This window comes from Liolophura sinensis, chromosome 1, assembly GCF_032854445.1.
Source record: "Liolophura sinensis isolate JHLJ2023 chromosome 1, CUHK_Ljap_v2, whole genome shotgun sequence".
NCBI lineage: Eukaryota > Metazoa > Mollusca > Polyplacophora > Chitonida > Chitonidae > Liolophura > Liolophura sinensis.
In genome coordinates this window covers 50,354,013-50,370,982 of record NC_088295.1, presented here as the reverse complement: position 1 = coordinate 50,370,982, position 16,970 = coordinate 50,354,013, and the positions used below count along the sequence as shown (strand labels likewise).

General features: G+C 39.3%; 2 protein-coding genes across 3 annotated transcripts; one reads left to right on the top strand and one right to left on the bottom strand.

Moving 5' to 3' along the window:
• Positions 1–1,394: 1,394 nt before the first annotated feature.
• Positions 1,395–8,964, bottom strand: LOC135482081 (fatty-acid amide hydrolase 2-like). Of its 2 annotated transcripts, none has more exons than XM_064761915.1 (8): positions 8,828–8,964; positions 7,940–8,164; positions 7,107–7,329; positions 6,109–6,318; positions 4,579–4,698; positions 3,674–3,828; positions 3,023–3,121; positions 1,395–2,105 (listed from the first exon to the last, which is right to left on the bottom strand). In XM_064761915.1, exons 2-8 carry the CDS (start codon positions 8,123–8,125, stop codon positions 1,521–1,523), a joined length of 1,578 nt encoding a protein of 525 aa, XP_064617985.1. In that variant the 5' UTR covers positions 8,126–8,164; positions 8,828–8,964; the 3' UTR covers positions 1,395–1,520. The 2 variants fall into 2 exon arrangements, with proteins under 2 accessions (XP_064617985.1, XP_064617986.1); XM_064761916.1 differs by lacking the exon at positions 8,828–8,964 and adding an exon at positions 8,498–8,704.
• A 2,473-nt stretch (positions 8,965–11,437) lies between these two features.
• Positions 11,438–16,354, top strand: LOC135461472 (uncharacterized). The gene is made up of 4 exons (XM_064738592.1): positions 11,438–12,014; positions 12,879–13,051; positions 13,366–13,438; positions 15,516–16,354. The coding sequence occupies exons 1-4, from the start codon at positions 11,517–11,519 to the stop codon at positions 15,690–15,692; spliced, it is 921 nt and encodes a 306-aa protein (XP_064594662.1). The 5' UTR covers positions 11,438–11,516; the 3' UTR covers positions 15,693–16,354.
• The last annotated feature ends 616 nt before the right edge of the window (positions 16,355–16,970 follow it).

Below are 16,970 nucleotides of genomic sequence, written 5' to 3'. Positions count from 1 at the left end.
AAGTTTGTGTACAATACACACATCACATCACAACTGTCATAGCCCACCCAAGTTTGTGTACAATACACACATCACATCACAACTGCCTCAGCCCACCCAAGTTTGTGTACAATACACACATCACATCACATCTGTCATAGCCCACCCAAGTTTGTGTACAATACACACATCACATCACAACTGCCTCAGCCCATCCAAGTTTGTGTACAATAAACGATATCACAACTCGACTGTCATAGCCCATCCAGTTCTGAGTACAAGGCACACATCACAACTCAACTGTCATAACTCACCCAGGTATGCGTACAACACACACATTACAACTTAACCGTTTGATCTCACCATGGTCTGTGTGCAATACACACATCACAACTCAACTTTCATAGTTCACCCAGGTCTGTGCACAATACACACATCAGATCACACCTCTGGGTCATTACGCTGCGCTAGTGCGCTAACCAACTGAGCCACGGAGGCCCCTACACACATTACAACCCAACCGTCATAGCCCACCCATGTCTGTGCACAATACACACAACACAGCTCAACTGTCATAGCTCACCCAAGTTGCTGTACAATACACAGATCACAACCCTCCAGTCATAGCCCACCCAGATCTGTCCACAACACACACACATCACAACCCTCCAGCCATAGCCCACCCAAGCCTCTGTACATTGCACACCACAAAACACAACAAAGGTATATTCTCAAATCCTCAGGTCAGAATAAAGAAAGCCGTAAGAAACTCCTGTTTTTATGGAATGGTGTTAATAAGCAGAGATACTGTAGGTCAAACATGTATTTGATTTAATGACACAATACACAGACAAATTCCATATAGCTTTGAAAACTGTTTTAAATACATGTATTGGACTAAAAGACATCTTACATTCAAAAGTGTTTCTTCAAGAACTGTAGGATGTTAGGATGTTAAAAATAACGCCCTCGCCGTCTATCATGCTTTGGTTTCCTTGCAATAGCTTTCACTGTTTGAATTTTTGAACATTTTGCGTGCAGATTCGTTTTGCACAATTAGCTTGGAAAAATAAATTCTCCAAATCCGTTTGAAATTTCACCCCACTTTGATTGTATATCAAAGGCTGTGAAAACAGGTAATAACAATTATGTATATTTGTCATCAACACACTGAGAAAAGAAATGTTTTTTTTTTTACATAAAGTTTTTATTACATTTTTACACAAGTAACATACTTGTTACTTTGGTCCAGTCTGTTCCAAATGGACAGAAAACTTTGAGATAAACTCTTGCTCACATATTTATACTCAACAATCAATTAAATCAATAAGATCAGCAACAGTATCAATCATTATAAATATACAAAAGGTAAAAAATAAAGAAAAACACTCTAATCAAAAGATGCATGTAAAGTAAAAGAAGGAATCCAAAAACTGATACTAGAATGAAATTATTAGACAAATATATTCATCAATACATCGTCATGTAACATGTAATTATTTGTTCCATAATTTATATTTAATACCTCAGTTATTTTTTCTTCATTTACCAGGTGGTACCCAGCCTCCAAATGCTCTCTCAATCTCTTCAGCAACAGCAAGTGAGAGTCGGTCATTGTTTGGAGTGGTCACTACCTGAACACCAAGTGGCAGGCCCTCCTTACTCAGTCCTAAAGGGCACTGGGTCACAGGGAGCTCCAGGGCATTGAAAATAGCCGTGTAAGCGAAGTCCAATGGCGTTATGATGGGTTGGTTGTGGTAGGGGGCAACACGTGGGTGTGATGGGTACAACAACACACCATTGTCTCCCAACAGCTCTTTGATCTCATCACACAAGGCATTGAGCATAGACAACAGTTTATCCGTGGACCTGTCGAATAGGAATGTGCAACTTTCTGACATTCCTAACCCAATAGCTGGTAGAGTGTGGTTCGACTGACCAAAACACCACTTCAGAAATTCCCAGAATGCATTTACTGGTCCAGCTTCTCCTCCCATCAGCTCGTAGAATTTGGTAGAAGTGGGATCAGCCATCTTGGCTGTCCACATAATGAGGCTATGCTTCATCTTGCTCAACTTGACACTGACGACAGCACACTGAGTTATATTCTTGAAGTGCTCAGCTACCTGTTATCACAAAAGAAAAAACAACAAAAAACAAATAAAACCCTTAAACTGTTTAATGCCACAGCAGCATTTTTCCAGGATTTTCACCATTCAACATTCAACCAGTGGCTGTTGGTTTCAGGTGTGGGCATAAGGGGATTTGGTAGAGAAATATTTTGCACAGTTTAATAAAGCTTTGATCATTAATGACATAAAATATATGACATATAATAATAATGACACAAATATCGCACTTAGCGTCGTTTTCATAATAAATGTGTGCATAAATTCCACTGGAAAAAGTGCTTTAGTGGTTGAAAAGGTTAAAGATTTACAGTCTTTGCCTCTGCAACTCCACTTTGTTTGGCAAAACTAGGTCATTTACAAAATATTTGTCTTATGGGTTACAAATCCAGTTGCAGATATGTGCTAAAGTTGTGTTTTGTGTGACATGAATAATTCACTGAACTGATCATCAATTTACTCTCGTCCACACTACCAACTCTAGTATATGCCACATGTGATTTGTTTTCACCCAATGGGCTTATCTAGCCCTATACAAAGGGAGATAAGTCTAATAGTTGAAACATCAGTATCTTCAACCTGCTTATTTATTTAATTATTTGATTGGTGTTTTACGCCGTACTCAAGAATATTTCACTTATACAACGGTGACCAGCATTATGGTGGGTGGTAACCGGGCACAGCCCAGGGGAAACCCACGAACATCCGCAGGTTGCTCACAGACCTTCCCACGTACGGCCGGAGAGGAAGCCAGCATGAGCTGAACTTGAACTCACAGCGACCGTATTGGTGAGAGACTCTTGGGTCATTACGCTGCGCTAGTATGCTAACCGACTGAGCCACGGAGGCCCCTCTTCCCAATGGTTGTTACTTTGTAGATTTGAGAGAATCACAACTAATGCATGATAAATTACCTTTCTTTGAGCATCTCGCAGCTGAGGATCAACTTTGGAAACCAGAGGGCTACCACCGTCATCCTCCATAGTAAACACTTTTACAGTCTTTAGATCAACCTGCAATCAGAAACTGTCACATAGCAAAACAAAAATTCAACACAAAAAGTCACAATTTGAAGGCAAAATGCTATGGTTAGTTAATATTGGTAGTATAACAAAAGAGGTTCCAAAAAAACACTAGAACAAAAGCTTGATTTGAGAACAACACGATTTGGATATTATAATGAGAAAATAAGAAACTAGTCTGCAAGAATATTCATTAATTTCAATTGGATTTTTATGCCATGCTGAAAAATATTTCACTAATGCGACGTCCAGCATTAGGTGGGAGAAAACCAGGTAGAACAGGGGCCACAAGAACAAATAGCTGTTAATTGCCAATAAAACTTGTGATATTTTTCAACTCCAAAAACATGGCTGACTTTCCTGATCCTCAATGCACTTATGTAGCCAGCTTGAATACACAGGTAATTTATGGAGAAACAACTTTTGAAGTTAAAAAAATTGAAACATTACAGTATGCCCAGGCATAAAAGTGACTGTTACCCACGGATGTAGTACTCAACACAGTCATGACAAAGATCTACCGACTCCTTTGGTAAAACTCACTGGCAAGTCTAGCTGTAGAATATCTGTACTTTGTCCCCCAAGAACCTTTAACACTGGCTTGAGATCAACAGCATATCTACACATGGGGCCTGTGGAGAGCAGATTTAACTGACGCCCATCACCCAGGGGGAACTGACCCTCATTTTTAACAATGTCTGAAAATAATGAGAGTTTATTTGTAGTATGTGTATACATATATAGATTGTCAGTTCTTAGCTACATTCTACTCCTCTGTTCACATATATGTTGTCACCCGTTCTCAAACACGCCAGGCCCTAACTGAGCTGATATACACAACCACCTGGTGCCATGCTACATCCAGTACAGAACTACAAGTACTACCCTAATTCCTCAACGTCTTCGCATATGAAATGGCAGTGCAATTTATGCACATCTTTAATTTGATTGGAGATTTCGAAGACAAAATTACATTGACTGGATAGGCCCATTTCTGGGCTCCACAAAAAGTATAATTTTGTCAGTCAACACAGATTAATGCCTTCAGAATATTCTTGAATCAACACCTTGTGAACATGCGAAAATGTTGAAGAATATACAATGTAGTCTGTAAGGTACTACCACCAATGTTTATAACTTTTGTTGGAAGATAGATTAAATATAGCTGCCCTCAAATTCGGATTGCATTTATATTATTTATAAGTAATTTGAATACATGTATTCTTAAAAATCCTAATCGGATAGTTGATAAAATGTCTAACGTTCTATGACAGTTACGGTCCAAGATTCCCTTAACTTTATTTCCTATAAATCCAAATAAATAATGGCAGTACACATTTCTGGTAGAAAGACATTCAAAGAGAATGCTATACACCATTATCTGAAATTAAATCTGACTGCCATGGTAAGCATGACTGTTTATATGAAGGATGTATATCACCACATACCCTTTGACGGTTTATGGCCAAAGATGCCATTGAAGAAGGCAGGCATCCTGATACTTCCCCCAATGTCTGAGCCAATTCCAAATACTGAGCCTCCTGCAGCAATGATACTTCCCTCCCCACCTGTGAATATTTCAAGAATATTTCACTTATACGACGAAGGCCAGCATTATGGTGGGTGGAAACCGGGCACAGCCCAGGGGAAACCCACGACCATCCGCAGGTTGCTGGAAGACCTTCCCACGTGCTGCCGGAGAGGAAGCCAGCATGAGCTGGACTTGATATTCTGATTTTATAATAACAATTTAAACTGGTGTGGGTAAATCTTAACCCAGGCCCTAAGTGATTAATTCAGTAAGAACTCAACATCTGAAGTTCTGTGACCATCTTCACTAAACTTTCCAAATTTTTAAAACATATAAGTTTGCTGTTGTTTCATAAGTCACAAGCTCACAAATGGTCTGTTTTAACATACCACTATAGATATCATCAACCTTTAATTAGATAATTACCGAACTAACATTGCTACTGTTTTCAGTTCACTTGTAATGGGCACCTAGCATTCCACTACCATTCACCCAGGTTTCAGGCTGTTGTTACCAGAGCTGGGTCTGTGGATATCTTAAATGGAAAGACCTCCACAAATCTAAGTAAGCATCACTAAATAGATCACTTAAAACTATACATAAATATGCTTTCATTTATTTTCTTTAATTTTTTTATGAAAAGAGTTGAAAGCCCTCAAACATTTGAATTCTAAGGTGGGTTTAATGGACCATACTATCAGAGGTTATGAACTCCGACATCACAGGAAGTTCTTTTCAACTCTAATCATGACACTGCATGGTGAGACAACTCTTTTTACCCATGAGTGAAAGATTACTGAAATAATGTTTTCAAAAATTCCTTCCTTCCGATGAACATCAGAAAAAAATGTGATGTGACGTCAGAGTTCCTAGATAATGTCAGTATGTCTCATAAAGCCCACTGTAGTTTTCAAATATTTGAATGCCTTTCAACACTCTTAAAAACATCTCAAAAAATAAATAAAAGTATTTTCAGGCATAGCTTTCAGTTGTCTATGAAATGAACCTTACTTCATATTTTAGCTTTCTTTTACTTTAAATATCAACAAAAATCTTTGTCTCTGACTCAGTGTTTCACAGTCATCCTGACAAACGTACTTCAGCTAAACTCTGGTAGCTACATGTGGGTTACCTGCCTCAAAATGCTTACTGTATGAAAAATAACCTGTTTACTATATAGAAAGTTTTTACCAGGCTTATACTGTTTTGAGCCTACCATACACCGCATTTCTACTTTGTCTTCGAAATTAAATCAAAAATCTTAACATGATTTTAAAAATTATAATTCTGACAACCTCATCAATGTTATCTTATGACAAAAGTGTCAAAATTTCAACTTTTAATACCAAAATCTAAATATTGTGATGAGACTTTACATGCTGATATTTTCATTCATAAGTCAGAAGTGGCGTTGTTGAATTGGTTCCAGAGTAATTGCATCTCTTACCCGAGCTGCCTCCTACAATCCTGCCTGTATTGTATGGGTTCTTGGAACAGCCATACAGATTGTTGCTTGATTCATACCACATACAGAGCTCACTGATGTTAGTCATGATGAAAGGAATGGCACCTGCTCGCCTCAGGTTGGCCACTACGGGACCATCACTCTCAGCTGTCACGCCTCTCCTGCTGACCAACCCAGACGTGTTCGGCATACCTGTAATTTACAGGTACACACATATACGCTTCACTTACGTAACACCTGTCAGGTTTAACCATGTTGGTGGAGGAGATCTCTCAGAGCCTAGGGAAAACCATTTCACCCTGCTAGTACCTTACAAACGACCACACCTTGTTACTACTTGACAAACCGATATAAAAGAGGTCAAGAGTGGACAACATTAAGAACAACACAGTGAGCCATGAAACTTTGTCAGACAAAGTAATTTCGATTACATCCTATGCCTGTCTAAGATTTATTTCACCAGCAGTCAACTGCTTCACAACAGAAACGTTTGTTATTAGTTTTAGTTAATGTCCATGTTACAAAAATTTTTATGTCAAAGTAATTTTTAAGACATACTGTATCCAGTTTTAAAAACTGCTTAATTAAAGGGTGTGGTAGAATGCTCTTTGTCTCAAATTGTTCTTCATACTGTAAAGAGTCAACGAAGTCTTTCCAACACAGCCACTGTACCATTACTCTCAGTGTATGCTAATATATTTGTCAATCAGAAGAAACAACCATGGAATCACTGATCAGATAATCACACATACATGTACCAAATATGATGGGCCCCCTACATCAAGGTTGCAGTGCACCTCAGAAGCTCCATACTTCCATTAAAGTTCCATTATATAAAAGAGTTTCATAGATGCTGGTTCACGCATTCAAATTTTCCAATATCTCACCCACCCTCTAAAGCCTCTTCTCAACACATGTATTTTTTTCTGTAAAGTGAGAGATTTCTGTATAGATTATTCATCAGCAAACACTGTGTCTACCTTTTACACTGAAAGCTTCTTTTATAGAGACAGGAACCCCCAAGAAAGGCGCATTTTCTACTGACAATGAAGGGTCGAGGTCACCCGTGGCTGCTAACTTCTTATCAACCTCCATGGCTTCAGTTAAGGCCGCTTCATATCGCTCAGCAACCACAGCGTTGATTATTGGGTTCACCTCTGTCACACGGTCGATGAACACTTCCATGACTTTAACAGCGGAAACCTGATGATGGACAGCAGAAGTATTTTGGAAATATGAAAATCAGGTAATGATTTTAATAGCTACACGTGCAGTTGACAGTAGAGGTGTATATGGAAAGTAATGTATCATTGAGCCTCTCTTGAGGCAAAACTTGCATGTAAATGTTTAATAATTTATTTAAATGGTGTTTTTATAGGAAAAATTCATCACACACCACCATATAGCTAATACGTCTCTAACTTTAAACCACCTCAGGTGTAACAACTGGGAGCTCCACATGAACATAGTTATTCAATTCATTCGCTCACAATGCCTATAGAGCCTTGATGACAATAAACGGTTTACAACACTTGTGTGACCCTTCTTAAAGTCCAGCATATCTATAGCATATCTGTAATATATCTTACATCATACCTGCATATCTGTAAATCTGTAATGAGGGAAAGTGACCTAATGTCAATCATTTCCTCCATTCCGAAAAACTGAAAGAGAAAACTTCTTGAGTGTGGTGTTAAACGACAATCAAATAAATAAATACCGGTAAATAATTTAACAAATGTTTGGTGTGAAAACAATCGCTTCGGCATGATAAAAGTGTGAACTGAACTGAAAGTGTAATTAAATGTCTTACCTTTTTCTCCCTGATTTTCTTTGCCAGTTTAGATGCACTCGTCAACAGAAGAGGCTCCTGAATGGGCGGCACCGTTTGAGATGTACCATCATATACCTTACTGAAAACCCACTGTACCACAGGCTTTAGAATCCACCCCAAAACTGTTGTTACATACCACAACAGCTGATTTATTATTGCTGTCATCTTTGTAACTGTAGCCTACGTTTTGTCAAATAAGGAAATCTGCAACAAAGAAAGCTATGAATTGTAAATGAAGTACTGTACAGAACACATACTGTGGTATCAATGATGAAACACATTTCACATCAAGGTCGGTTGGGGCAAACATGGGCCTAAAGGGCAAAAAATCTGATGGTAAAAAAAGTAAAGAAGTAAAAAATGAAACTTATGACATCAAAAGTTGTATATATTGACCTAACACGACAGCAGGGGGGGAAGCTGCATTTAATACACAAGTAGTGTTAGGCTACATTTTGACTCAATATTTCTGCATTTCTATTATGCCATCATCACTCTCTGAAAGCGAAAACCTCTGAAATTTCGTATTCTAGGTACCAAAGTGTCAGATGTCTCCACGATCATCAAATCAACCACCGCCCCCCTCCCTATCCATATGGCCCATCTCATGACCTGGCATAATCTAGATTCCACCTGACAGAGTGTCAGTTCCTCGGGTCTTCTCAGCCAGATAAGCTTAATGTCGCTTCTATCCACTTCAATACATAATTTGAACAGCGAGTGCTCACTGACATCGCCATTGCTGCTGTCTGCCAATGCAACAACAACAACACTGAGTGCATGCGTAATCCAACCTGGTGAGCTATTCTGTACACAATCATGACAACACATACCTGTACAATTCAACAAGCATTACTTGAATTTTACCTGATTAAACTACAAAGGTAACATAAATCCTTTCCATAAATGCCAAATGAAAGTATTCACAGATCAAGCCACACGGTCATCTGCCCACGCGAGTCCAATTGTCACGAGATTCACGAGGGGTGAGCATTTAACATTAGACATATGGCGATCGTACGGAGCTCTACAAGTGACATGGTGAAAAAAAAAAACTGGTGGAGAAGAAATGTTGGTAGAAAAAAAAAACTACATGGTGAAAAAATAATGTTTGGAAGAAAGTTTCCCTCCAACAATCTGGGATTATTATTGTTAAACACTCAACCAAATACGATAGGATTAAAACTTAACACAGCCGTCATCAGACATGTATGTGACATACAGTTAAGGCTTTCGATCCTAACGCATGTACGGCATTAATAAATTCCACTCTGGCTGGATCAAGTACATGTATTCGAACAGTGTCTCTCATATAGGCCCAGCTGTTGCAGTTGAGATTGTAAGAACACAACTAGGCTATATATGGGCGGGTCTGCACGCTGTATTTTGTATTTTATTTTTATTTAGTCCATATATGTCACTTCGAAATCTGTTCATTAATAAGTTGCCTCGTTGATGTATAGAGGTTGCAATGTCCACCTAAAACAAGGTGCACTCTTTTTTTTTCAGCACCTTTCACAAGCACTGCAGCGTGGCAGCTGAGAATACGTGTTTTTGAACAAATTGAAACTGACGTGTGTAAGCGATCATGGTCATTGTAATCTTTGTTCCTCATTTAAAATAAAAGTTATTTATCTCATGGTTAGACCCAAGTCAAAATATGTACTTATCATTGAGAGATGCTTGTCTGTGGCTGCCATATTGGCTGTTTCATGAAAAGTGACCTGTGATTGTGTGAGGCCCCAACATTTAAAAAAATTTTTGTCACCATGCAATTTATTTATGTATTTTATTATTATTATTATTATTATTATTATTTTTTGGCTTTTAAAAATTTTATCTTTACCATGTCACTTTTACTCTCCGTAAAATACACAACTTTTGTTATTATGCAATTTAACGACTGGTTGACCCGTATCAGCTAGTCTAATGGCTGGTGTGGGGCCGCTTGTAAACTTGCCTTCTGTAAGTCGTTTCAGTGAACCAGCACTAGATAAACAACATGGAGGCACATTACAAGTACATGCACTCTAAGGACTCCTTCGTCGTCATATAACTGGAAAATTGTTAAGCACGACGTTAAACCTTAAGCAACCTGCGGATGGTCGTGGGTTTCCCCCGGGCTCTGCCCGGTTTCCTCCCACCTTAATGCTGGCCGCCGTCGTATAAGAAATATTCTTGAGTACGGCTTAAAACTCCAATCAAATAAATTAATAAATAAACATTAAGCACTCACTCACTCTTTCGTTTTCACAAATAACCTACCGGTAAAGTAAGAGTATTATAAATTAACGATTTTGAAAGTCTTTATTTTCTGTTGATCAAATAGGGCTCTTGCACGAAGTCCTTTTACATAGCGCAAACATTTCGCTGGAGACGCTCATCTGTGGCTGCCCTTTAAAATAATTGGGGCCCCAATGTTACACTTGGAACCACGAATCCTGAATTCGGCGCACTGACATCTAATCCTTTAAATTTTTTGTCAGTTTTCGCTTCCGTACTCTTTTAGACCCTATATATGTATGTCTTGGGGGCACTAATTAACTTTAAATGGCTGAAAACTCTACGACAATCTAGGGTCACGGAGCTTTCGGTGCCCGGGCGACCCGGCCATGAACCCTAGTTCGCCTAATGTGCTCGGATAAACTCTTAACCTGAAACTCAAGCCTTATATGTGCACTCTGATAGCTGCCCCTCGCCCCACTCCACTTTTAATTTCCTCCCGACTCCGCTACATAGTGGACACTTGTATATATATTATATGTATTATATATATATTATATATATAATAAAACTGTATGCTATACGGTACTCGCCGTATATAATATAGCACCTTTATTAAGACCACGAACAAAACGGTAGTAAACAGTGCTGTTAAAATATTACACCTTTTACAGGTAAACTGAGCAGCTTTAACATGATTCATACTAGTGTAGGCCAAATAAAAACCTTCTTCCTGATAGGCCTATATACTCGGGGCTTAAGAGTCTCTAACCCAAAGCCTTACATCACAAGGCCTCACAAGACAAACTAGGCCTAGAGCTTGAAAGGTTGTAGAAACGACGAATCAGATTGTTTAAAGATACAGGCGTACATGTGCCCGTTTTGAACCAGTTGGTATGTTAAAAGAAAATAGAACAGATAATTTAACTTTCGCTTAGGGCTGGCCGCTAATAGACCTAAACGGCCTTAGTCATACAGTATATAGGCTCTTCCTGCATGCATTTGTTCTCGTGTGGAAGTTTGACATTTGAATCACCCGCTTTTTTGTCTCGGTCGTTTCGAACCTGGATTGTGTCTTTTTTCTTTTTTTTGGACCAAAAACAAATGTATTTCGACCAATTTAATTGGTCTTATAACTTTTTGGTGCAATGTTGCTACACTGAACTAGCAAAACTGTGAGGATGACGTGAACAAATATATTCAGCATAATACGAAACTATCGGATTAGGCTAGCTCCGATTGATTTCACACGTGTGGGTCTGAAAATGACAGTGGTTTTCTCGTAAAGTGAAACTTATTTAATTTGTCGTCTTTGTGCATGACGTAGCACAACATGCACCGGGCGGGAGTCATTAGATTATTTAGATATGGTCTTCTCGAGGTTCACCGAATCTGCGGGCGGAGGTCACAGTGTTGTTGTTGCACGTCAGTAGGGCATAACAAAAGCGAGAGGGACAGAGCAAGACAGACACTGAATACACATAATAGGTTACATAATCTGCTCAAAATTTATGTCAACGTTTTTAAAACAAGTTGTTGGAATCAGGCAGCGGTTTCTAGTGCATTGTTAACATTGCGAAATTTATGTAGCCCTACCGGTATCACCATATTCAGTGGAACAGGAATGCCTGGTCAACCTAGGCCTATACTCCAGGCCCAGGTGGCTGGCCTGTCATGTCTATGTAGAGGAATGCACACTGGGAACGATTTACTAATGTGGCATCCTGACAAAGTGAACCACAACAGCTGTATGCTAATTGGTAGTCCTTTATATCAAACAACTCACATTCGACAGATGTCCAAAGGTAGAAAGAAGGCAAAGAGTCAGCAGGTAATGGAAGGTTTGAATGTATATGGTGAACCGTTCTCGTTTAAAAATCATGGCATATTTCTCTGCTTTATATGTACATATACCAATACATGTACCGTGGACGAGGTGGTTAACCTGCCGTCGTGGCGCAGTGACCCAGGAACCTCTCACGAAAGCAGTCGCTGTGAGATAAAGTCCAGCTCATACTGTCTTCCTCTCAGGCCTCTTGAGGGTTTCCCCTCGGCTCTGCCTGGTTTCCTCCCACCATAATGCTGGCCGCCGTCGCAGGAGTATGGCGTAAAACCCCAACCAGATAAATACATAAACAAAACTATACATGTACGGTACCTTAACTCTAACAAACTAATGCATATTTAGCTGGCTTTGCAGGAGAAATCTGGTTTCCTCCACCCTTCAAACTAACCACCATTGTTTTGTATCCTGGAGTACACTTTTGAAAAACAATGATTTAATGAATAAAATATATTTCTTTTAGATATTATACATTTATGTACCTATTTTGAAAACTGAAAGGAAAAAACTATAGTCTAAGTTTGGTTGTTATGGCATTGCCTTGTCTAACAGCCGGGCTTCAAACTTCAGTTATCTGTCAGTTATCTGATACTTCCTGTTGCATGTCAATACAAATCTCTGTATCTTTTCAAAACACTTGCCTAAGGCTTGTTGGTCAAAAGGTCAATAAATGTTAAATCAATGTTCTTAAATGTAAATGTCTGGTAAACTTTATCTTATTCTAAACAATATCACTGGATTTCCTGTCCAGACTTAAGTAGCAAACTTAAATTGTAATACTCTTATAAACAACCGATCCCAGAAGTTTGAGCTATTCAACACAGTTCAACACCTATGTTTATTGTCTTGCAGGAGACAGAGGATGAATCCTCTGATGAGGAGCTTAGTGAATGGATGGAGTCTTTGGAGGAAGAGGAGTCAGAGGACACTGCAGGTGCCCCCAATAATTTCACTCAGGTCAAAGTTCATATGAAAGCTTTACGAGCCGATGCAGTTGCCAGTGCTGGACTAAACATGGCACGCAAGTGAGTCTGATGTAGGCCTACATGCATTCTCTGGAATACAGTGTTATACCAGACTTTAATGTGCTAGTGATACACTCAACTTTATCTATGGCGAATATCTACCTTTGATTAAAATGTCACAAAATGTCACTGGAGAAGTATTGAAGATAATGCAGGCCTTGTGAATAAAGGACTGAAGTGAATTAATTATAAAGTATACAAGTCAGTGGCTTAGAGGGATTTGGGGAAAATTTTCTCTGTGCGTGAAAGTTCTTGCAATGAAAATCGCTTATTCTAACCACATTTACAGTAATTCTGTTTTTAATTCATTTTAGCAAAGTAGATGATCTGTTCTACAAAAGCAAACTTCTTTTGAATGGGGAAAAGCTGTTAAAGAAGAGTTTTAAGGTATGTTAATGAGGTTGTACTTGTAATCTTTAGCAGAAGACTGCAGGTTCTGTTGGCATAGAAGTACATGTAGCTTTTGGTGTAGCACAGTTGGTAGAGCATCCGCTTCGGGAGCGGTAGATCCAGGGTCAATCCTGGGTCGAGTCACACCTAAGAGGAGCTTGTAGAAGTTCTGGACCTGAGTCACACCTAAGACATTAAAAGAGGAAGTTGTAACTTCCTCGCTTGGCGTTCAGCATGAAGGGGATAGTGCATTGACTGGTTGACCCGTATCAGTGTAATGGCTCGGGCGGGGCATCTTACTTGCCTTTGGTAAGGCGTCTCAGTGAAGCAGCACTAGATACAAGAGCGATGGAAATCCGTCCTGCAGCAAGGAGGCACATTACATGCACCCTAAGGATTCCTTCATCATTATATGACTGAAAAATTGTTGAGTACAATGTTAAACCCCAAGCACTCACTTCTCAGCCTTCACTATCCGTCAGTTAATGAGCTAGTCCAGTGGTGTAGGTTGTGAACACAAGACTAAACCATTGCTCCTGCAAATTCAGCTGCAAGCAATTGGCATCTGACATCATTGTAAGAAATTCAAGTGTACTGACAAATAGACTGTTTTTAGCTAGAATTTCGTCCATGAAAAGTCACATATTTTGGAGTCGTCACTTAATACATCACCTTTGAGACGTGGGGTAGTCACTTAATACAACACCTTTGAGACGTAGGGTCGTCACTTTATACAACACCTTTGAGATGTGGGGTCGTCTCTTTATACAACACCTTTGAGACATGGGGTCGTCACTTAATACAACACCTTTGAGACGTGGGGTCGTCACTTAAAAACAACACCTTTGAAACGTGGGGTCGTCACTTAATACAACGCCTTTGAGACCTGGGGTCATCACTTAATACAACATCCTTGAGACATGGGGTTGTCACTTAATACAACACTTTTGAGATGTGGGGTTCTCACTTAATACAACACTTTTGAGACCTGGGGTCACACCAATTTTAGTGTGGGTTAGTATATAGAATATAACAAACTAATAAGACAACATCAGGTTAATTCTCTGAATTCTCTTCTTTGGTGATAACCTTCCTGTAGTTTTTGATTTTTAATTTATTTATTTGATTTGTGTTTTACGGCGTAGTCAAGAATATTTCAACGGCGGCCAGCATTATGGTCGGTGAAAACCGGGCAGAGCCAGGGGGAAACCCATGACCATCTGCAGGTTGTTGACAGACCTACCCACGTACGGCTGGGGAGGAAGCCAGCATGAGCTGGACTTGAACTCACAGCGACCGCATTGGTGAGAGGCTTGTAGGTCATTACACTAGCATGCTTACCAACAGAGCCACGGAGGCCCCACTGTAGTTTTTGTATGTACACAAATACTAATGTTAAAAGATGGGCAAGTACATGTAGCCCTGTAATGCAGATACGTCATTGCCCTGGGACGTCACCTTGTTGTAGTAATGACATAACGCTAAAACTGCCTTTTGTAATTACTCCCTTGTACAGGTGGAAACCTGTAAAATTCAATGGTTGATTGATGCTGCTGACTATTAAATAGGTAGTGAAAACAGGAAATATGGCTGGCTTGTGTGTAGCTGAAAACTGGTTAGCTGCCTTGATCAGATCAGTGCTTAGGTAAAATAAGTGAAGACTTTGTGCCAAAAATAAGAAGGGAGCAGTCTCATTGTCTACTATATAAGCTATCATGCAGTGAGTGCCTCACTGGGTGGTCGGTAACTACTTAACCAGAGGTAAGGCCACATTACTTTGTATTGTTGTTTTACAGGCAGAATAAATCTTGTTTTCAGTGTCTGATGGGGGAATACAAAAGCAAAACATAAAGTTCATCAAAATTGTAGGAACTGTCCCATTGAAAACATATTTACATAATTTCAAACTTTGAAATACATGAAAACCTTGACAAAATAAAAAGATAGATTTTCAATTTGTCCTTATTCCACTTTTGCTTCGGTGTGAAGCTGCATCAATCAAACAATGTAAAATAGATTTATTTACTGGCCAAAAAGTGAGTCCCTGTCACATTTTTCTTCTCTGTCTGAGCAGATGGATGTTGGAGAATTCGTAGATGTGGTGACTGGGACAAAAGACAATGAAACAATGGTGAAGAGAGTGCAAATAGTGAAGATTATGAAAGAGAAGACAAAAACAGATAAATTGATAGTGATTCTACGAGTGTGGAAGTCAGAGTTCCCAGTGTCTACAGAAGATACAGATGTCTGAAGACAAAAATGTGTCCGGAAATCCCCGCGCTAACGTAGCAGAGTTTGCATTATCAAATCAGAAACCTGAAAGTAGCCAACATTTTCTAAAACACCTCTTTGAAGAAAGTAATTGTGACAGCCATATTGCCCAGGTTCTATGATATTGGGTCATGTATTATGGTTGGTTTAGTGTTACACAACATGGAAAATATGGGTGTAACCCTTGTTATCCAAAGGGGCAGTTTCAGAAATGTCAAGCTTTTGCATTGCCTAGCTGTGTCCTGCCCATTATCCACTAGTGATACAGAATCCTGAATTTTGTGTGAATTTTGAATATTATACTAGTCTGAACACTATCTGCCCATCAGTTGGTTGTCATTCACCCCTATGGAAGACTTTGTAAGTCCTGATGTAATAGAGATTGGGATGAATGCTCTGTCATAACTGATCATGATATATTGAAGATCCACTGTGATACATGTGTGTATTCAGATCCCAGTGTGTTACCGGTATGCCTCAAAGTGGGTACCGGTATGCCTCAAAGTGGGTACCGGTATGCCTCAAAGTGGGTACCAGTAAGCATAAGCATAAGCATGCGATATGGTTAATACAAGGTTTCAGTTTTAACTATATATACGTGTACATTAAACTTCCTCTGCCATTAAAGCAGAATGCATATTGACAACCAATAGCGCTTTATATTTTATTGATGAAGTACCCTGAATGACCAAAAATTTCGTCCATGACTATCTTGCCCAATTTTCCTGATTCTAAAAATTGTATTGATTTTAGAAAGGCGTTTTGAGGTTTGCTTGATAAGGGTATGATATTCTACTGGAAAATTGTATGTTTCAGCACCAAAAATAATATTTTGTTACATGTATTTATGTCTAAAAATGCACTTTTGTGGGGAAGTTTTAGGTCATTTATGGTGGTTAGTGTCCTAGTCATTGCATGTGTAATGAGAGCAGCTTTCCATTGCTTACGCTACCGATAGCTAATAGGAAATTCTCTTGAACTCTCTTTTTTGAGCGCTGGACTTCTCCTGTGGAGATCCGAGTTCAGATCCTGGTGCGACCAAACAGTAACTCCTTCACCCGTTATACTGGTGCCATGACCACCCGAGATTGTGGGTGTGTCATGGGAGAGGAAAGGGTTTAAATGGGAGGAAAGTGACGGGACAGCTTTACAGTGCTTATGCTAGTAGCAACCAGTGAAAATTGCCCGAATAACTGAGTTGGTGGAGTGCTTTGCAGATCGAGTTCAAATCCTGGTTTGACCAACAGGGTAGATTCTT